Genomic DNA, 23,185 nt, shown 5'->3' on the forward strand with positions numbered 1-23,185 from the left:
TCTCCCAGGTAGGCGGCGTGAGCCAACGGTGTCTTCAGGGGTCCCCCCCGGGCCATGGTCTCGTACCCCAGGCAGGTCTCCCTCTGCAGGAGGAGGTGTTCCCGTTCTTGGGCCCCTCTTTCCCCCCACCCGGGTCAGCAGGCCTCGCTAGTGGAGCGGGCTCCCGGTGAGAAGAGATGTCTCTTCGGAGGATAGGTCCTCTTCGGACGGTTCCTCTTATAGGTCCTCTCGTAGAAGGCACTGTCGCTCCAAGAGGAGGTGCTATGGGAGGAGTCGAGGACGGTCTTACTCCTCCTCCTTGGACCGATAGTCCAGATCTCCACATCGTAGCTGGGACCACAGGGGTTTGAGTAGGAGCGGTGGCCACCAGGACGGCTTGTGCTGTAGGTGCCACTGCTCCCCGACCACCCGGTCTCCGAAGTCTGTCCCTGAGCGTGCCGCCCTGCGGGGTCTCCTCATGAGGGGTGCCCCGCTCTCTCTCGGGTTTGTCCCTCTGCGGCCCTGGTGGATCACGCGCCGGTTCTGGTGACTAGCAGCTCTCTCGCGAGCCAGCCGGGCTCCTTCCTGTTCGGATCCTCTGCTCTCGCCCGACACACATTCGGAGCGGAGCGCTCCCTCTCCCCGCTCCCCCTGTCAGGTGGGTGGCCCATGACAGCCCCTCCGGCTCGGGCAGGGCTTCACCCCCTCGGAGGCGCTTCAGTTCTCAATAAAAGACCCCGGGTTTACCCAACAGCCCTCTCCTCCCCCTTCGCCACAGCCGTTGGCGGGTCCCTCCACAACCTGTGAGGACTTCGAGGATGAGGCCTTCATGCAGACCAGTCTGCAGAGTCCCCTGGAGATCCAAGGCCCCATGGAGTAGGGCTCGGTGTTCTGTAGACTACTCGAAGTGATCCGGAGGAAGAACGGATTGGTGGAGCCCTCCGCTCTTCCGACTCCAGGAAGGTCCTAGCTGTGGACCGGCTCTTCGGGGGGCAGTTCCTCGCTGGACGAGTGTTTTTTGCGCTCAGCTGCCAATCCGGTGGTCCGAAGTTCGAATCCCAGCTCGGCCAACGCAGAATCAGAGGAATTTATTTCTGGTGATAGAAATTCATTTCTTGATTTATTGTGGTTTGGATCCCACAATAAGCTGTAGGTCCCGTTGCTAGGTGACCAATTGGTTCGTAGCCACGTAAAAATATCTAATCCTTCAGGCCAGCCCTAGGAGAGCTGTTAATCAGCTCAGTGGTCTGGTAAAACTAAGATATACTTTAACTCTTCTTGGGGGCAGGTAGAAGTGAAGCCGTCCCTGTCTCTTCCCCAGGCACCGTACTCTGCTGAGGTGTTGATGCAAGTGGAGGAAGTTGTTGCTGGGTCCAAGAATTTCCTGAGGGCCCAGGGCTCCTTGAAGCTCCTCCTGGCAGCCAAGGCCAGACAGAAGAGGCTATACGCCCCGGAAGGTATGTTCCTAGCTCTGAAGTCGGTGGAAGGGCCTCTCACGGCCCTTATCATGGGCCTTTCGGAGGAGAAGCTTTTGGCAGGCCCTGTCTTGTTTTCTCAGCAGGCCATGGGAACCTCCATCCATGTCACGTTGTGGCTCGACCACTGGACGGGCGCAGTTGTCAGCTCGGCAACAGAGCATGACCTACAAAATGAAGGTGAATTGGTCACCTTCAAGGAGTTAGTTCGGTCGGGGGGCAAGTCGCTAGGTTTCCTTACTACCCAGTTGTTCACACAGTGGACCAACTGGGTTTTGAGATCAGGCGAGTCCCTGTTCCCTGACCGCCTGGTGGAGGAGGCCCTGGAACGTTGGAGGAAGGCTAGCCAGAACTCAGTCATTTACTTCTTCCTTCAGACAACCTGCTGTCCGTCACAGCCAAGAAACCTCAGAAGCCTAGACAAGCATCCAGACTCAGGGCGGGGCCCCCTTCAAGTATAATAGAATCCACCTCAGGAGGCTGGGGTTCTCAGAGAACTCAGCCCCTTCCTCCTTTTAGAGCCAGGCCCTCCACCTTTCGGAGAGGTAAGGGCGGCCGCTTCTGGGAGGATCTCGGGGCCAATCCCTGGACTATCCAGGTCCTCAGGGACGGCTACCGGATCCCTCCCTAGATGAGAGACCTCCCATGATGGGGGAGCCTGACAGCGGGGCTTTCCGCCTTCGGATCCTCGTTCACAGGGAGGCCACTTCTTTGGAGGTCCTGTCTCTGTTAGGAGAAGGGAGCCCTCCAGCAAGTTTTATTTAGATCACTCCCGGGGTTCTTCAGCTGCCTCTTTCTGGTGGCGAAGGCTTCAGGAGGGTGGAGACCAGTCATCGACCCCATCGTCCATCCTGAACACCTATGTCCTCAAGACAGACTTCAAACTGGAGACCCCCTGCTCTGTTCTGGCGGCCTTGAGGGAAGGGGACTACATGCTGTCCCTCAATCTCAAGGATGCTTACTTTCAGATCCCAGTACACCCCTCCAGCAGAAAGTTCCTTCGCATAAGGTGGGAGGGAGTTTCATGCCAGTTCAGGACTCTGCTTCGGCCTGTCCACAGCGCAGCAGGTCTTCACAAGGGTGTTCTGGACGATTGGCTACTCCTTTCCTCCTCAAGGGAACTCTTGAAGGAGCAGAGAAACAAGCTCCTGGACCTCTGCAGTCATTTAGGCATCATCCTGAAATGGGAGAAGTCTCACCTGGAGCCCTCCACCAGGATGTTGTAATTGGGGATGGATCTGGAAACACAGTAAAGGCCAGGGGCCTTCCTGTCAGAGGAACGTGTTGGAACAACTACGGAACGTAGCGAGCCCCTTCGTGGCAGCTGCTCCCCTCCCGGCGAGAGAGTGGCAGAGACTCATCGGCCACCTCATCTCCCTTGAGAAGCTGGTTCCTCAGGGCAGACTGAAGCTGAGGCCCGTCCAATGGAATTTGAAGGACAGATGGGCCTCGATTGAGAAGAGCCCCTTGGAACTGGTAGCCCCCTCTCAACCCACGATAGAAGCCCTGTGCTGGTGTCTAGATGAGTCGAATCACCAGCTGGGGGTCCCGCTGTTTGATATTCCTCCGTAGATGCTCTTCTTCACGGACGCTTCGAAGGAGGGCTGGGGAGCCCACCCACAGTCACAGATGAGGGTGGTGGGGGCGTGGTCTGAGCGGGAGCTGGCGCTCCACATCATCAGGTTGGAGCTCCTAGCCATTCACAAAGCGCTTCAATCATTCGAGACCAGACTAAGACAAGCGGGTGGCAGCATGCATGCGACAATGCAGTATGGTCGCGTACATCAAGAAGCAGGGAGGTCTGAGGTCACGCCTCCTGTGCACCCTAGCGGAGGCCATCCTAGAGTGGGCGAAGAACATGGGAATCTCCCTGACGGCAAGGTTCATTCTGGGGAAAAGGAACGTGATCGCAGATGGGCTCAGCAGACACGGGTAGGTCTGGGAGCGGAGTGGTCCCTACACCCTGTGGTAGCGGCCAAGTTGATCGGGATGTGGGGCCCCTTCCATGGATCTGTTCACAATGAGTCTGAACTATAAGCTCCCGGTATTCTGCTCCCCAGTCTCAGACCCGGCAGCAGTTTAGGAACACGTTCCAGCACCCCTAAGACAGGCTAGATCTTTACGCGTTCCCTTTCTTTGGGGTCTTCAGACAGGTCCTCAACCGACTCTGGACCTCCAAGGGCACCGTCATGACCCTCGTGGCCTCCCGGTGGCTAGACAGGGACTGGTTCCCGGACCTCCTAGAATTGTCCATCCAAGGCCCCTGGGAGCTTCCCCGAAGACCGGACCTCCTAAGGCAGCCCCACTTTGAGAGGTTTCACAAGGGCCTGGACGCTCTGCTTTCACAGGTGGAGGCTATTGAGCTGCTCCTGAACAAGAGAGGCTTCTCCCGCAGGGTAGCCTCCCACATGTCAGGGTCCCTGAGGAAGTCCTCTGGGGCGTTTTTCCGGGCAAAGTGGAGACTGTTCGGGACCTGGTGCAAGGAGCGAGACTTGGACCCCTTATGGACTAAGATCCCCCATGTTGTGGAGTTCCTGGTCCACCTGAGGGAGGACAAGGGACTTTCCATTGCGCCCATCAAAGGGGTCAGGGCAGCGTTGAGCCAGGTATTCTACTAAAGGGGTGTAGACCTGGGTAACTCTAGGACCTCTCCTTTATAATAAGGGGCTTTGAGCAGGCCTGCCCCCCCCCCAGGTCCTTGGCGATTCCTTGCTGGAACGTAGCCAGGGTCCTGAACGCTCTGAAGAAGCCTCTCTTCAAGCTCCTCAGGGACTTCATGGACAGGGAGCTCACGCTCGAGACGGTCTTCCTGCTAGCCTTAGCTTCCTCCAAAAGAATGGGTGATCTTTACGGCCTCTCCTACAAGGTTTCCCACTTGAGGGGCTGGAAGGACCTCACTTTCAGGTTCGTGCCCTCCTTTGTGGCCAAGACCCAGAACCTGTTGGTAGTGGACAATTGGTTTGTGGAGTTCTCCATACCGGCTCTGCGTAAGTCGGAGGATCCCAAGGACCTTCTTCTATGAACGGTCAGGGCGGTGAGGAAATACCTCAGCAGGCCGGAGGGTCTCCGCCCGGGGATTCAGAACCTATTTGTTTCCACAGGCCAGGAAAAGATGATGATCTCAAAGAACACCATCTCCTTCTGGTTGAGAGAAACCATTAAGAGGGCCTACAAGGGAGCGGGGCTTCCCCCCACCCTCAGGGTGCGAAGCCCCAGGACATCAGGGGCATAGGCACCTCCCTGTCCTTCACCAGGAACTTGGCCGTCAGCCAGGTGCTCCGGGCAGGGGTCTGGAAGAGGCAGTCCACCTTTACTGCCCCATTACCTCAAGGATTGCACTAGAAGGTCACTAGACTCTTGCGATTGGTTAGGTGGTGGCAGGTCAACAGAGGGTCTAGTCCTGCCAGGTGTGTTTGTATTCCTACCCCCCCTTCCCCTTCGTCCCTTCCTGGGCCTTCAGCGTACGTGTCAGGATCCCTCGTATATACAGGTGAGATGAGTAAGTATGTATCATATTATACAAACCATTGCATTACATACTCTGGTGGATGATTCCTCCCCTCCCCTGCGAGCCAGGTTGATTTCCCCCGTCGGCAGACCCCCCCTGCACCCTAATCTGGTGGAGCGGGTCCCCCTCCTCCCGGGAGAAACAACCCTTAACCTTAGACTCGGCCTCCCCGTCCCTAGATACTCCCACCTCCTAAAGAATAAGTCTCCTACAATAGTAGTTCAGGGTAAGTATACGGCGTCAGAACAAATCACAAATTCATAGTAATTTGTATTTTTCCTAGCTATACTTACCCCGAACCCGAACTACTGAGTTTTTAAGCCCTCCCTACCTTCCCCGCATATCTGAGGACAGGAGCATTAGAGGTGTGGAAAAGACTGGATCTTCGACCCCTGTGGCAAGTACCTTGCTAAGGGTACGGGAAGAAATATCCAGTTTTTTCCGGTCGGTACTTGATTGACATCCAGGATTCTCCTACGGTAGTAGTTTGTTGTAAGTATAGCTAAGAAAAATACAAATTACTAAGAATTTGCGATTTTTTAGGGAGACGGACATGGAGAAATTATTATTAGGCAGTCCCAGTTTACAACTTCCGAGATTAAGACTGTTTTTTTTTTTTTTTTTTTTTTTTTTTTTTTTTTTTTTTTTTTTTCAGATATTTCATCAGAAATCATTTCCTGGTTTACATGTTCCAGGGTTATGACACTCATGACACCGATCACACGGAAGAAATATTACTCCAAAAAGGCAAAATAAATCAGTAGTATTTGAATGTTATTTTTTTTAATGAAAAATGCAATAAAAATGCAGTTTACATAGTTTTCAATGCACCCAAAGCATTAAAAATAAGGTTTTCTTACGATTTGCCCTGATATTGTGGTTAACAACAATTTTTGGCTTACAACATGGGACAAGAACAGAACCCCCGTCCTAAAAACACCGGGACTGCCTTTTCTGGGATATGAATTGATACACCAGCTGTGGAAGGTCCATTATTGGTTAGCCTAGATGAGTCTTCATGAAGAGTGTAACGAGGTCTACAGAACTGCCATTTGTCTTTTCTTTGTTATTTTCTTTCCTCTGGTAATTGTTTTTCAAAATTCTTATCTTTATAAATTAAGAAAATGAATGCATATTTACAAATAAGGAAATAGGTCTTTAATTTGGCTCTCTTCTGGATTCAGGAATTATCAATGTCACCAGAAGATGGTGCCCCAGGTGTGATATTCAGCCGGTTTTTTGTACCCCCACCAGCTCAGCCAAATCCTTATCTTGAAACAGGTAAGGAGTGTTCTTAATAGATTTAACAGATATTTTAGTGTGTTTGTGTCCTGAGGAGATCACATAAATCAGTGAAAAGAAAAGAGTGGGACATTGCCATATTAACTAAAAAAAAAAATTGGGAGAATTAACCAAAAATTTGGAGAATACATAAGACCAGCAATGTAAGTCTGGCATTACAGTAACCTGGGAACTGATGGTGGTGAAGCTAGATCACTAATTTAGTAACAGTAAATACTACAAAGGGAGCAACTTTAGAAATTAAGTAACATAGTAACATGGTCATTTTCAGTAGCAAAAAAGATTAAGTGGTAGAAAGATCATCTTCAGGACAATATGTAGTAATACGATAATTTCCAGGTGTGAGTTGGACAAATGTGTGTGTACATGATCAGACAGTGCCCATCAGTAAATATTTTTACCTGACTGCAAGGGGGAGCAAGAAGAGTGCTGGTGACGTCAGAGATGGAAAAAACCATGAAACCATTCTTATCACAGTATTAAAGAGCTCTATCAATGTGTGGCAGCCAAAGGCAATTACATAAATTGCTGCAGTGCCATTTTCTTTACTTCCTCTTAAGCTTGTTGAACACCATGGAAATGAATTTTTGCTACACTGGACTCTGGCAGGAATAACTAATTCCCAAGGCCATATTCTGAATGAATCAAATACCTGTTTGTGGACAGGTTTTCAAATTTGCTGTCTAGTCTACCCAGTGAATGAGTAAAAAGACCTTGGGTCTAAGCTAGACCTGGTAGCACTTTGTTGCCACATCAGCATCCATTGTTTTTGTGCTTTTTCAATCATTGGTGCTCATTTCTGCTTCCCATTATAATCTGGTAGGAGTGTTTGCCTGATGGCACTGTCTTATCATGGGAATGCACCCTAAGGGTGTCTTATTGTGGACACACCCCAAGGGTATGCTGTAGGTTTGTTTACAAAGAATTATCCATAAATGGTATTACTTAAGGAAAGTTTTATGGTCTTGGAATAATCATAAGCATTCACAATTGGCAAAGTAGCAGAACTGAAGTAACTATTAAAGGTTACTAAAAACAGAGTGATGTAGGAGAGAGAAACATTGGATAAAAAGTGACATCATTGTCAGATAAAAGATGTGATAACATTTGGAACATTGAAGATGCTAATATGGGCATAAAACAATAAAACAATTATATGTTCATTTTTAAGTTAAAAGGCATTGGCGGTCACTAACTCTCATTTGTTGAGTGAGCTCTATCCTAGCATGATGTTTTTATCTTTAGTTTCATCACAAACCTATTATTGTAATATAACCCATTTCATGTGACACAAAATCCCAGGCACATCAATATTTGACTTTAAAAAAATAATCCTCTGGCACCACTGAGCATCCCTTTTGTCTGTTTTGGCTAAATAAATCCATTTATGTTCCTATGGAGACATCCAGCATCATCTTTTATGAAAGAGTATTCCTCAGTGCTAGCTGGAATAGGTCACTGAAACTTAGTAACAAGATACATAGTTAAATAAGTTTGGGAATACTCTCACCTGCCCTCACCAAGCACTTGTCTTCTGCCACCTTCAAGTAAGGATTTCATGCTGTGCTCCTGGTGACTGCTAGAGGAAACTTGTGTTTGTTCCGATACGTAATACAAACCCCCCTTTTTTTTTTCTTGTGCCGTTCCTTAAACAAATAGGAAGGTAACTAGCGGCAGCTGGGACGGTCGTAAGCTTCGAACAAGGGGAGAACGGTAGTTAACTGCTTTTCCGATCGTGCGCGCGCCCGCGCGCCCGAGAGGTGAAGAATCACTTTTGCTTTCGGCCGCGGGTGTGAAGGACGTGTTCGTCATCGCTCTCTGCCCGCTTCATCGTCGTATGCTTTGTTTATATGTGTTTTCTACTAATGGTTTGTTTGACTTGAAAATGAAACTGTAAGTACACTGTTTTCATTTTCATTACTTAATTATGAATTAACATGGAGCTATCGCCGTAGATGCGGCGATTTCCGCTCTTGTCATGAAATTGACTTGGAATTATGTCTCGGTGCCGAGGCGCGGGCGCACTCGCGCCGAGTCATGTATTTTGGGCGAAAGTATGTAATTGAAAGATGTAAGTTCTCTTTTTCATTATATTTTTGCCCTGTGCGTTCGTTGCCGAGAGCGTGATTGCGCTCGGCACGAGCCTCTTATTTGTATGAATAGAATGCAATGAAAGTGGATTCGCAATGCAGTATTCTTTTCATTTTCATTTATTAGTTGCATCAAATTTTATTTTGGATCAATTTCCGCTCTTACCCGGGAATTAATCCTTACGATTTAATTATGTGAAAGTGAAAATCGCCAAAGTGCAGTATTCTGTTTTCATTTTTCATATATATTTTGTGATGATCTTATTATTAGGATCAAGTTTCCGCTCTTACCCGGGAATTGATCTTTCCCCTTTAAGTTCTATGAAGTGAATCGCAAGTGCAGTATTCTGTTTCATTTTCATATTACTTTTCACTGCTGTGCGGGGGTAGGGGAAGCGAAGGTCTGCCGGGAAGTCGTCGGAAAGCTCTCCCGCGACTCCCTTGGTATCCGATTCTTCGTCTTCTTTCCTGCCCCCCGCTCAGCTTCTTCGTTGTATTTTGTATTTGGGGTCTTCTTGCGTTCGGGGTGGGGCATTGTCTCCCCCCCGTGCGTGAGGGAACCCCTCCTACTAATCTGTCTGTGCTACCGCAGTGCTACATCCGTGGGAGACGACCTTGGACAGGTATGGGCCACTGCGGCTGCAGGGCGTGCCTAGCATCCACGATCTGCTGCAGCGTCTAGCGAGGTCTGGGGCGGTGACCTTGGAGCGGTCTCCACTACAACCTTCACGGCCGCTTATGCTGCTTCCCCCCGCTGGTCTACACTCCCCATGCTGTGTCGGTGACGCCGTCTGCCGCTACTAGGGCCGGTCGCCGCCGTACCGAGGAGGGGTATGCCGCCGCCGCCTGTGTTGTCTTCTTGTTGCCTGCCCCAGACTTCCGCTGTTCCAGCAGCTCGCCCCTGGACCGGCCGCCAGTACCCAGGTTCCCGCTGGCTGCCGATGATTCTATGAGGCGATGGCTGGGCCTGCCGTATCTGCCGCTGATGTGGTTCCCGCTACTGGCTTGGCTGTCCCTTCTGTGTTTACCGCTGCCGCTGTTCCTGCCGCTCCTGAGCTGGTTGCTGTTCCTGTCGCTCCTGGTTCCTGCGCCTGTCCATGCTGGTCCTTGGCCCATGGTGGTGTCTTCCCCAGTCCCAGGTCCTTCCGGACAGGTGCAGTCGGGCCGTGTTGCTTCGGCAATAGGCCCGACTCCGGCCTGGATGGAGGACCTGACGACTGTCCTGCGTGAGCTGACGAAGAAGAGGAATGTGTCATCTTCGTCTTCGTTCTGCTGCTGCCTCTTCCCCTTCGACTTCTAAGGCCCATAAGCCGAAGAAGAAGAAGGCTGCCTCCCCCCCCTAAGAAGTCTCCTTCGGGAACTTCTAAGGGCCCGTCCCACCTCGGTGGGACGGGGGGTCTTATGCCTGGTCCTCCTGCTCCTTTCCGGGATCCGGGGGAAGGGGGGGGCCCGTCTCCCCTTCCGTAAGGAAGAGATAGACGGGGACCAGAGGAGTATCGGTTAGCACTGGTACTTCCTCGCCTGGTGCTAGCGGCGATGCCGCTACGCCAGGTTCCGGCTCGGTCTCTCATTCGCGGGAGATCCCGAGTGTACGCTCTCCCTCGGGAGACCGTGCAGCCAAAGTTTCGGCGCCAGAGTTCGCTCGGCGCCAAGACCGCGGCACGGAGCAGAAGGCTGGCGAGAACCGCTCAGGTGACTCTCGCCAGGCCAGCGGCCGCTCTCGCAGCGACCAGCTGGTAACCGGGGTTTTCCCCATAAGAAGACTCCTTCGGGAACTTTCGAAGGGGGCTCGTCTCACTTCCGGTATGACGGGGGGTTCTTCTGCTGGTCCTCCTGTTCCTTTGGGAACGGGGCCCAGTCTCCTCTTCTGAGAAGAAGAAGAAGACGGGGACCAAGGATGTGCTGGCTACCGCTGGTCACACCCTCGCCTGGTCTTGGCAGCTCTGCTGCTAAGCCAGGTACCGGCTCGGTTTCTCGTCCGCGAGAAGTTCCGAGTGTACGGTCTCCTTCGGGTGACCGTGCAGCCAAAGTTAAGACGCCTGAGTTCGCTCAGCGTCATGACCGAGGCACGGAGCAGAAGACTGTCGAGAGCCGCTCAGGTGACTCTCGCCCGGCCAGCGGCCGCTCTCGTAGCGACCAGCCGGTACCTCGGTGTGGACGTGACGGTCTCTGACCGACCACGGGTTGAGGCTGGGAAGAGGTTAAAAATCCCCCAGGTCCCCTCGACCGACGGTACCAGCCTCGGCTGGTACCAGCGGTTTTGTTTTCACGTGCCGCGAGGACGCTCACCGGTCTCACCGCGAAAGTGAGCTCTGCAGGTCACCTGACCGCCGCTCCCACAGGGACCGGGCGGATACGGTAACCAGCAGCAGCTCGTCTGACGCACGGGACTGGGGTCGACGTGCTCAGTCGAGCCACTCGCTACAGGAGTGAGCGGCACGGCCAGGCCTGCAGATCGATCCCCACCGCGGGTTGGTGATCGGCTACAGCCCCCCACAGTACGCTGGTCCTGCCAGCGAGCGGGGGGGGAGTCGTCAGGTCTGTCTCTCCACTACCTTCAACTTCCTCGGGCTACACCGGGAAGAGCGAAGGTAGCTAGGAGTGATCGTGAGAGGTGCGCCGCTCACGATCCCGTCACGACGCCGCACGTGCCACGTATGGTCTTAGGACCAACCAGGACGTACGCGCAAGTGATTGGAGGCGACGTCAGGGGGGGGGGGGGTGGGGGGAGCGTCAGTTCTGTCCTCTGATACCTCAACTTTCCTCGGCATACGCCAGGAAGAGCGAGGTATATAGGAGTGATCGTGAGAGATGCGCCGCTCACGATCCCGTCACGACGCCGCACGTGCCAGGTATGGTCTTAGGACCAGCCAGGACGTACGCGCAAGTGATTGGAGGCAACCGTCAAGGATCTGTTGCTGGTCCTTCTTCTGAAGGAGGAGGGTCTTGGGAGCTGCTCTTGTTGGAGGGACTGGACGGTCCCACTCCTCAAGACGCTGTAACTTCCGAGATTCAGAGTAACTTTGCCCAGGTTATTGCACTGATTCGTCAGCACAACGACCTGGGGAAGGATCGCCGCTCCCACCAGCAGAGCCCCCATGTCTCTGCTCGAGTCGTTTTTGGGCCCGAGAGGGAACCCCAAACCGACGGTGGGTTTGCCGCGATCGGAGCTTGCCGATTCTGTCTTGAACCAGAGTCTCTCGTCTCCGGACAAGAAGGCTCTCTCAGTTCTGGCCAGTCGATCAAGCTACTTCCACCTCCTCTACTGCGACAGCGGCGTTTCTACGTGTCTTCGGACACCGTATTTAAATACTCCTTCGGTCCTCCTGATAGGTTTCGACCTCGACGAGGACTGGAATGAGTCGGAGGACGGTATCGGCTCTCTCCTGTCAGGTGTCGATCAGCCCCACCCAGACGACGTTCACAGTGGCGGCAGACCCTTACCGACAGTGAGAGTTCGTAACCCTCCTCGGGAAAATGTTTTCTCCTGACGATACGTTTTCCCAGACTAAGAGGCCATCGCCGCAAGGCGATGGCTGCTCCTACTCTTCTCCAACTGCTAGTTCCACTGGGAAGGCGAGCGAGTATCCAATTGCCTCCCCCATTCCCTCTCTCCTTACGGCTACGAGGGAAAGGGGAGGGATCCTACAGAGATTTCTCTGTAGGATCCCACGTTGGGGACTGCGCTACCGGGGGGACCTTCGGGTCCTACCTGACGTAAGCCCCGGTCGTTGAGGAGGGATCCTGCCCCATTCTCGATTTCTACGGGAATCGAGAGGACCACCAGCCGATATCGTTTGACGAATTCGGTGGGGGTTTCGCAGACTGCATAGAATTCTACGGAATTTCTAGCGCATTCAGTGTTCGAGTTTCTTACGATCTCCAAACACTTAGGCGAGACCACGGTCCAAAGTGAGCGAGACGAGAATCCCCGATATGTTACACGATAATCGGGAACCTCGCCTATGCTCGAATTCCTGGAATTTCTAGCATTAGTAAGAAGACTGCTGCTGAAAGAAGACTATCTCACAGTAGGCGACCAACCTGGAATAGAGAAGAACGGACGGGAATATCCAGTTTGGCTTGAACTATCGTCTTAGTATTCTGTTCACCATTGAAGCTTTCCTTCGAGGAAGACTTCTTCACTCCTCTTTGATAGAGACCGAAGGTGGTCGATCTCCAATCCTTATTTTGTTTTCTTGAAGGAAAGAATTTAGGATGGAGATCGTTGTTCAGAATCCTACAAATATACTACGTATATTAACCTCGCGACATGATTCTGCTAAGCAGTTGAATGGTCCGAGGGGTAGGCGCATATCCTGGTTATTCTACGGATTGCGACTTAGACAAAAAGTATTCTAATTGAACTGCAACTCGGGGTTGCCTGCAACCTCCCAGGAGTTTCCAGTTTCAATTTTATATACTTATGGTGTTGTCACAACAACACCATTTAAGCTTTTATATTTACCGAAATTCGTTTCGCATAAATATAATTGCTCGAGCATATCTTTTTATGTTCGGTGGTTCTAGCCGAACGCATTCCTTCGTGGAAAGGATTACTTGGCAACTCAGGATGACGAGTCAGCTACTGCGTATTGAATTGCCCGAGGCATTTCAGTACCAGCTGCCGCTTCGAGATAGACGGTTGGTTATGTCTTTCTCACCTGCTTTGATTGAATACCAACCGTATCTCTGCCCAACAATCACGGACTTAAGTCTCTGATTAACGGGGATTCTCGCATACATGAATGACCATCTACTGCTGTGACGCTAGTATTCATCGTCTTCGGTATTGCAAGAATTTTAAACAGAGATATCTATTCGACTCTCATCTTTCTGTTTACCGCACGGTAACAGAATTCTGTAATAGTCCTTCTTGCTGGCGTCGTATCTCGATAATGCGAATGATTTTTGCGGAATCTGAGTTTGTCCTCAAAATATCTTGTATTCGGCGGTGTGCAATTGATCATTGTTCACCTGGATTAGCAGATGTATTGAAAGACATCGCCTACTCCCACACCTGCCAGCTCTACTTCCAAACGTTCAGCCCATGAGAAGCAGTTCTTCAGGCGGCTCTCCCCTGTGTTTCATTACTGAAGAACGCCCGCTTTCACTGCACACCGGACAGCAATGAAATGGCGGTTAGCGTTTTCAGTCATTTGTAAGCACAGGTTTAGAATCTTGAGATTCCTTCTCTCGATTCAGCTGGAAGACGTAGGTTGCATTCATTGCCTACCTTCGTCTTCAACGTCACATAGTGTTGTTTCTCCTTAAGCTGAGATTCAACGTCTATGAGATTTTCTTGCCATCAGGGACCTCGGTCTTTTGAAGGCAATTGACTTTCGCCTTTTGAGCTTATGCATTAAGAGAATCATCGCCGCGCCGTCCGGCATCGGTGACTAACAAATATTTTATTTGTTTGGTCTCTCAGCATAACTCTTTAAAGGGCGAAGGTCACGTGACTTACCCGGATGCTTGGACAACTTGCCTCTACTGATTCCGAACCAGTCAGTCGGCAGCTGTCAGAGCGCCCGAGTCAGTTACGAACTATGCTGTGGACTTAGTTCAGTTTGTTCCAGAGCAATCATTACTTCGTCTTAATAGCTTGTCAGTATGAGTACTGTACATAACCAAGTCGAGAAGAGGGATAGGTCATACGACTATCCCTTCTTTTCGTCTTGGGTAACTGCATGACTTCTCTTGAGAAGTCAAGCACAAAGGGATGGGGATTTGTGACGTTCGATTTCGTACCGATCTTCGTAGCGAGACTCAGAACCCTTCGGTAACTGACGATTGGTTCGAGTCCTTCACAATACCCTCCCTAATGGACTTCACCGCCTCCGATACGAAGGCTATATGCTGCTTTGTCCCTGTGAAGGCGCGACGGAGCTGTCTGAAGAAACTCGACACCCAGGATGAGTGTGGACGCCTCTTCATCATTCTCTCGCGTTCCGCAAGAACTTCTCCGTGGCGCAGGTAATGAAGGCAGGCGCCTGGTCCAACCGGACCGCATGCACCTCCTTCTACCTTCGGGATATTGCCCACAGTTCCTTGGATCTTTTTCCTTGGGAACCGTGGTGGTTGCTCAACACGTTGTGTAGTTAACCCAGACCCTCGCAGGCTGAACAGCATCGAGTCCTGGTGTGACCGTAAGAATGGATGAGGAATGAGAGTGTGACTGGCTCCTCTTCCCATCTTTTTCTTCCCTCTACCTCTGGGTAGAGGTACACGGTCGTCACCCTGCTGGGTATAGGCGAGAAGATGCAGGTGAGCTACTCAATAGAGCACCATCCTATCCCTTTCAGTAGGGATAGGAGTAAATATCCACCACTTCCTCCAACAAGGGGGAGGAAGTGGATGCCAATTTGAGACAAACCCATCATTTTATGATTGTCTCTGCAAACAGGAACAAGTTCTTGCGTTGCTGGTAACGAAGAGATACGCTTCGCCTCCTCTCTTAGTACTTGGCCCAGAGGTCTGACCATTGATCCTGCGGTGCACACCCCGATCAATCGGACAGGAGGGTTTGGATCCCTCCTCCCTTGCCCTTTGCTTCTTACGACCAGGGAGGCACTCCAGGGTTGGACGAACACCAGTCTGTTCACCAAAAAGACTCAGATTCCTCCCACCAAGAAGTGAGTCTTCCTATTGTTAAAGGACCGAGGGTTTGTATTACGTATCGGAACAAATGACAATTTGTCGAAAATTGCATTTTTCCTAACTATACAAACCTGAGGTCCTTTACATATAGTCCCACCTCATGCCACCCCTCACTCTGCAACTTTTTGCAAAAGTGATTCTTCACCTCTCGGGCGCGCGGGCGCGCGCACGATCGGACAAGCAGTTAACTACCGTTCTCCCCTTGTTCGAAGCTTACGACCGTCCCAGCTGCCGCTAGTTACCTTCCTATTGTTAAAGGACCTCAGGTTTGTATAGTTAGGAAAAATGCAATTTTCGACAAATTGTCATTTTTGAGTTCTTTGTTTGCTTTATCATGAATAATGGTGTGCTTAATGGAGTTGAAAGGCATCATCGAATCCTTTTGGACCATCATGCCATCAGTTAGGTAGATCCCCACCCTTACCACACTTTTGCCGGGAAGGTTTTGGTAAAGGAAGACGGTGAGTAGCTTTAGCTTAACCTCTCCCTCCTCCCTTCCCCAAACCTCCTCCTGCTCCTTTAATGTTTGCGTCACTTTCTTGGCAGAAGGGAAACTACATGCAAGACAACCTGGGGTGTAGTTGGCATGAAGTTCTTAGTTTCTAATGATGTGTATTAAGTTCTACAATATTTACATATTTGCTGTGTACGGAAATCCAAATATGGTTGTTTGTGGAGACTGCAGTGCAAAGCTCAGTGAGTGGCTTAATTCAAATTTCAATGATCATCAAGGCTGGTCTGCACTTGAGGTCTGTGAATCCTCTGATATAGTATTTCCAGCTAATTGAGGAATCCATGCGTATTTTTAGTATAATAGATTACACCTATTACTCACAGTTGTTTCAGTTATATCGTCAAGATCACGACCTGTGAATATATAGGCACTTTCAATCATTGCACTATTGAGATGGACTTATCTGTCAATCAGTATATTCCTAATGCCACCATTGAGAAAATGGTCTGATTAATATCCATAAACAATTAGGATCGCATTATTGAAGCTTGTCAAGCACTTAATATTTCTGATGTTATAACCAGATCCCAAGAAAAGTTAAATGAAATGCTGATGCGCCTATTTTAGCTAAGGGTGTCCCAAGAAAGGTCATCAAATTCTGGATTAATGACCAGTCATGGGTTGATGGTACATTCATGGAGACTACTACTAACAGAGGATGGTACATTGGTTACTATCCCTAAAGAAAAGGCAGAACTTCCTCATCGAGCTATTGAAGCTAAGCATTTAAGCTGATGATGTGTCTCTCCCTGAACCTATTCTAACAAAATTTGCATTTTGCTCTGGATGTTAAGAAAATTCTTAATCTTGATGAAGTAGATCCTGATAGTTTCTTTCTTTTGTTTTTCTGAAAGGTTTCTATGGCGTTGTCTCCCAAGATTAGTAGATTCATTAGATGTTTTGGTTTATGTAGTATCTGTGCGGATGACCCCAACTTTAGTAATACAGTGACTATTCCAAAGAATGGCATATCTGGAGACTACAGTAACTGCAGGCCAATTCTTATTCTCCCTGTCTTCTCCAAAGTTACAGAAAAACTTATTTTTACACAACTGTATAAGTATGTGGAATCTAAATGATTGTTAGCTGATAGCCAGTATGCATTATGCATATAGGAAGCAGTTAGGTACCTGTGATGCTCTTTAGACTTGACATGCCATTTGCAAGAGAACCTTGATAAGGGTTTTAAGTGTAGAGTAATTCAAATAGATTTTAGTGCTGCTTTCAATTTGGTAAATCACAAGGCACTTATTTATAAACTTCAGAATCTTGGAGTCGGTGGATATGTTTTAGGATTACCTCAAGATTTCCTTACAAGTAGACAGCAGGGTGTTTCTGTTGATGGTATCTTCAGAGAACCAAGACCAATTGTGTCTGGAGTGCCACAGTTTAGTGTTTTTGGTCCACTGTTATTATTAGTGTATACAAGTGATATGGTTGTTGGCCTGGAAAACAAGATTGTTCAGTATGCCAGTGATGCAACACTTGTGGGTGTAGTAAAGTCTCCACTTACAAGAAATGAAGCTGCCCTTAGTCTCAATCGTGACATTGAGCAGATTAGTGAATTGTGTAGTCAATGGGGTATGAGGCTGAACTCCAGTAAAACAAAATCACTATTGTTTTATACGCGAACAAACCTTTGGTGTTAGCAATAGAATAATTTCTTGCGCCTAGCTGGATCCTGTTAAAAAACAGATGAAAGCAAGGAGTCTTGTGATATCTGGCAACGCATGCGTAGATCGGGTGAAGGATGGTCGAAGACCATACCTATGATCACGCATCAGTCTTTCTTTTGACCACCTGGGCGAGAGTCGTGTTAACCTCTCTTGGCCTTTTACCGGTTCATTGCCCGTTTCGCTTGTGTTTAGTGTGTGTGTGTGTGTGTGTTTGACTGATGATATGGCTGCTTCTGTTCCTTCTCGGCGTCAGTGTGTGCCCCGGAGTTCCAGGTTTTCCGTGTTCTCGTTATCTGGCTCCAGCAGCCACCGACCCTCACATAACATGCAGTAGGTGTCGTTCTAATTTTTGTACTACTATGAATCCTTGCACAGAATGCCGGGCATGCCCTAAGGAGCAGTTGAGGTCGTTTTATGGCGAGAGAGAACATCGAAGGGTTTCGACTCTTCCTACTTGGGGAAGGTTTTTCGCCTCTTCCCGATGTTTCATCTCCTGCAGTAGTCAACCCCCATGGTAGCGTTGTCCCTGTGTCTCCTTCCTTTTCTTCCATTGATTCGTCGATTGAAGTATCGGGAGGCCACCAGGCTAATGTTTGTAATGGAGCCCCTCCTTCTTCGGGAGTTTATTTGATTCACGAGAAGGGTGGGGCTTCTTCATCAATCTCTTCTCTTCCAGAGTCGGATAGTAGATCTTGTACAGATTTTCCACCCCATCCTCCCCTTCAGCTGGATGGGACTGCTGAATGAATCTGAAGCTCTTAACTATTTTTGGTATAACTTTTGACTCATATCTTACTTTTGAGTAACATCTAATGAAAGTTTTGGCAAATGCCATATGGAAGTTAGGTATTGTACATAAGGGTTCATATAATATAATTATAAAAGTGCTAAAATCAGTGCAACCTGTTTTAGGAGATTTGTCCTTTCATTACTAGCCAGAGATTTATATCTTTTTTGATAAAGTTGTAGTTGGTTTCTGTTTTCTAGTATTATCAGTTATGGCTTGGACCATCGACAAAGGGTATCTTGTTGGTCAATTTCTCATAAGTTGTATTTTATTAGAGATCTTTCACATTCACAGTTGATCCCTGTTCTCTTTTCCTGCCGAGAGCAACCTGGTAAATGTCCCTTGCTGTTAAACTTCACAGTTCCAGAGGTCCTTTATTACTCACTGTTGGACTGAGGAAACATTCTCCCTGAGGATGCCATGCAATTGGAACTTCAAAAGTTCAAGCAAAAAAGCAATGCGTTACTACACTAATACAGTTCTCTTTGTAGTTTAATAATTTACAATTTTTTCAATTAATTTGCTAACTTATCTTTCATTTTTAGTAAATAATGATCTGTTTCTATATTTCCCTTTACCTCTCGTTACTTCTTTTCAAAGAATACCTTATTCTTTGGCTCATCTTTTGAATAACAATACTGTACGTAATAAGAAGGCCTTTGACATGATACTGTACACATGGCTAATAGAATGCCTGAAAATATATGGGGCAGAGGAAAAGACCATTAGTTTCCTAGAAAATACAATGCACAACTGGAATACAACATTTACAAGCTCTGGGATAAAACTAGCTGAGGTTAACATCAGGAGTAGCCATGATTCCCTCGACAAAAGTACTGCAGAAGATGGATATTGGGTACCAAATCAAGAAAGGAGGCAACAGAATTAACTATCTGATATTCATGGAAGACACCAAGCTGTATGGTAAAAGCATCAAGGAAATAGGTACCCTAAATCCAGACTGTAAGTGTTGTATGTGGGGACACCAGGATGGAGTTTGGAATAGAAAAATGTGCTTTGGTCAACATACAAAAAAGCAAAGTAACAAGGACTGAAGGGATAAAGCTACCAGATAGGAACAATATCAAACACATAGATGAGCCGGGATACAAATCCCTTGGAATAATAGGACAGGATATAAAACACCAGGAGGTGAAGGACACAATCAGGAAAGAATATACTATGCAGAGACTTAAGGCAATACGCAAGTCAAAACTCAATGCCGGAAACATGACAAAAGCCATTAGCACATGGGCAGTACCAATAATCAGATACAGCGCAGGAGTAGTAGAATGAACAAAGGCTGAACTCTGCAGCATAGACCAGAAAACTAAGAAATGCATGACAATACACAAATACAGACAGACCATACAAAACATAAAAGGCAGGAGGGAGGGGTCTGCTAAGCATAGAATACTTCAAAACCAATGAAGATGAGTGGCGAAGGTGTGCATAGGAAGGACTGATAAAAGCAGCGATGACACAGAAATATACCGAAACAGGAGAATGGAAAACAGAACTGAGGAATGGCATAGCAAACCAATGCATGGACAGTACATTAGACAGACTAAAGAACTGGCCATCAATGAAACATGGGAATGGGTACAGAGAGGAGAACCCAAGAGGGAAACAGAAGGCATGCTAACAGCAGTACAAGATCAGGCCCTGAGAACCAGATATGTATGTCCAAAGAACAATACGAATGTAGATGGAAATAACATGTCACCCATATGCAGGAAGTGCATTATGAAAAATGAGACCATAAACCACATGTTAGGCAAACGTCTGGTGCTTGCACAGAACCAGTACAAAGAGGCATGATTCAGCAGCAAAAGCCCTCCACTAGAGCCTGTGCAAGAAACACTAGCTGTCTTGCAGTAATAAGTGGTATGATCACCAACTTGAGAGAGTGATAGAAAATGATCTGGCAATGATCCTCTGGGACTATGGTATCAGAACAGATAGGGTGATACGTGTCAATAGACCAGATCTGGCACTGATTGACAAAAGCAAGAAGAAAGTATCTCATTGGTGTTGCAATACCATGGTACACCAGAGTAGATGAGAAAGAAAGAAAAAAATGTATAAGTAATCAAGACCTGAAAATAGAAATAAAAAGTATTTGGGATATGCCAATGGAAATTATACCCTTAATCATCAGAACACTAGGCATGATCACAAGATCCCTGAAAAGGAATATGGAAAAACTAAATGCCTAAGTAGGTAGTTTCAGGACTCATCCAGAAGAGTGTGCTACTAGAAACAGTGCACATATTGAGAAAAGTGATGGATTCCTAAGAAGGCAGGATACAACCACCCAATCAAACAGGATGACTAGATAAAAAAAGAAATACTAATGATAATTACAGTATAATAATAAGCCTACTTGTACCATATCAACTGTTACCTCTGATGTTGCTGAACCTGTGAGGAGCTCAGTGCTGTTGACCCTCCAGTAGTGGTAATCCTTTCTTTTGGAGATGCCCATGAGGTGTCAAGCAAAGCTACTGCTTCAACAAAGGAGACTTTAGACAGGAGCTAGAGGCAAGGAGAAGATGCACAATGCTTGCCTTCCTCCCTCTTATTGTGGAGCTCGCCCGTTTTCCTGTCTTTCCTTCATCTTTCTCCTATTTGAAGAAATGAAACACTGCTGTGGGTAACCCTTGTTGGGCAAAGGTTGGAAACTGACAATGGCCAGAAGAAGCAAAACCCATAAAACTTGATGTGCAGATACGAGGAGACTTCATATGGTTATAGGCTGGAGTGTTTAGGCAGTCTTTGAGAAAAATCTCTTCAATCATGCTCTGAGCCATGAGACCTCCGAGAGATAATCTTTTAAGAAATGGCTAAAGTGGATACTGAAGGGTGAGAAGCACTAAAGAATCTGCTTTTGGTGAGGGAATGCCATTTTGCAGTATATTTGACTTGTAGATTATCCTGTGCTGAAGCCATTTGGTGTGCAAGATGTCTCCCTAACCAGGAAAATACCTTTAGTGCCGGCTGAATGTAAATATATCGTTGTACTCTTGCTCTCTATCTCATTACTACTTCAGTCTACTATTTCATTGTTGATCAGCTATCTTCCACCTTACAGGCCTGCTTCTTTAACTTATTTCTTAGTGCAGTTGTTGTTTTCACCCCAACTGTACCTTTAAGATGTTGTACTTCATGTACTTGACTTGCTTAATTTTGTACATGAACTTCCCTGACAGATATATACTTAGCTATAGTCTCCGACGTTCCCGACAGAATTTCAAATCTCGCGGCACACGCGACAGGTAGGTCGGGTGGTCTACCTTACCCGCCGCTGGGTGGCGGATGTACGAACCACTCCCCGTTTGCTTGTCAGATTTTTCTCTGTCGCGGGAACGATAACAACTGTTGTCGGTTCCTCCTCGATAGTTTTTCGATTCTCGCTTGCCTGGAGTTAATTTGGACTTCTTTTGGTGACGTATTTGCTTTGTTTGGCTTGGCATACGCTGATTGTGGACCGCGTTTGATTTTGATTTGGATTTTTCTTTAACGATGTCTGACCTAGATTCAGTAGTTAAAACTTCGGTTTTGTTTAGGGTTTTGCGTGAATGAAGGATGTAAGGTGAGGTTGCCGAAAGCTTTGGTAGACCCCCACACGGTTTGCATGAAATGCAGGGGGAATGAATGTTCTTTTGCTAACCCTTGTAGTGAATGTAAGGGATTGAATGAAGAAGAATATAAGGCTCTCTCTTCTTATGTTAGGAAGTTGGAACGTGATAGAGTACGTAAGGCTTCCTCTAGAAGTTCTAGTAGATCTTAGAATGAGTAAGTTGGAGTGGGATCCTAATACTAACGTAGAATTAGAACTTCTTCCCAAGTTGCAGCCCCTGCTCCCCGCACCGAAGCCGAAGATTCGCCTTCGGAGGCGGCAGCTCTGAGAGCCACGATTCTTTCTATGGATCAGAAGATTCGTCAGTTGGAAGGTAAGGAGATGTTAGTGATTAGTGCAGTGTCCCCAGTGTTGTGGAGGGGTGGCGTCGGACCGGTGGCTCCTTGGTGCCTCTAGGGCCTAGACCTCTTGCCAGACTCCCAGTTACCGTGGGAGTAGGGAAAGTTCGAAAGACTACAAAGACCCCCAGCGAAGTGCAGGTGGGGCTAGGGATGAACCCCCACCGGTCAGGCGCTTCCCCTCGGCATATCCTGAAGTTACACTCCCAGGCTGCCTCGGATCGCTACAAGAAGGAGCTCCTACGCCAATGCTTCTCCTCTTCGTCTTCTCCCTCTCCGAAGAGAGGTTGGAACTCCCCGGATGCGTCGGGGCCCGTTGAAGAGGGCTTGGAAGGCTCCCTGCAGTCCTTTGGCTTCTAGTCCGGAGGTTTTCCCAGAAGAATCGTCGGTGGAGGCGAAGAAACCCAAGAAATCCTGTGATCGTTCTTCTTCTCGTGCTCCGTGCTCGGCGCCTGCTTCCGAGGAAGAACAACAAGATTCTCCTCACGAGAGTACTCGCGGGACTTCAAGCTCAGATCACGGCGCTAGCAGACTCTCTAGCAGTTGTTAGATCACGTAGGAAGAAGAAACGTTTCTCTTCCGATCAAGAGATCTAGGCGCCGCTCTTCAGAGGATCGTTCTCCTCTTTTTGTTTTTAGGGTTCTCCTTCATATGGGGAGGTTTCGTTATGAAGGTAGGGGCTCGCGTGAGCGCCCTCGCTCGCCTGGCTCTCATTTCGACGTCAAGGCGCCAAACATCGGTAGGGACCGCCTCTATGGAGAAAGAAGTTTTTTCTCCAGATTGGATTCCCGCTTCCGGTGAGCGCACTGCACCTGCTCATCACGCTATTTCTTCAACTCCCTCGTGTGAGACTTCTCCTCAGCAGCCTCAAGATCCTAGAAGGCGCCCTTATACAAGTAGGCGTTCTTCTTCCAGATGTCACTCTGCTCGAGTGTCGGATCGTGACTTCTCACCTGACAGGCATCAAGAGTCTGGTAGGAGTCGTGTGCATGATAGACGGCATGCTGTTAGCCGCTCCCCGCAAGGTAGGCGCCAAGAGCCTACTGCACATCGATCTCCTAGTAGGCGCTCGTCTCTTTTAAGGCGTCATACTCCTGATTATTCTCCTCGGGGCAGACAACAAGAGTCTTTCAAGCGCCCTTCTCCGTGTAGGCGCTCTCCCGCTTCTAGGCGCACTACTCCTGACCGTTTGTCTCTTGGTAGGCACCAGGAA

The 23,185-nt window shown here is 48.5% G+C and overlaps 1 protein-coding gene across 1 annotated transcript in view; it reads left to right on the forward strand.

Moving 5' to 3' along the window:
- LOC135212182 (T-cell immunomodulatory protein-like) overlaps positions 1-23,185 on the forward strand; it is a 178,362-nt gene that overhangs the window by 69,634 nt on the left and 85,543 nt on the right. Inside the window, exon 3 of the mRNA XM_064245627.1 lies at positions 6,147-6,243. Within this exon, the coding sequence (XP_064101697.1) occupies positions 6,147-6,243 (97 nt within the window). The remainder of the gene's footprint in view (positions 1-6,146; positions 6,244-23,185) is intronic.

The sequence above is a fragment of the Macrobrachium nipponense genome, chromosome 40, assembly GCF_015104395.2.
Source record: "Macrobrachium nipponense isolate FS-2020 chromosome 40, ASM1510439v2, whole genome shotgun sequence".
In the NCBI taxonomy this organism is placed as follows: Eukaryota; Metazoa; Arthropoda; class Malacostraca; order Decapoda; family Palaemonidae; genus Macrobrachium; species Macrobrachium nipponense.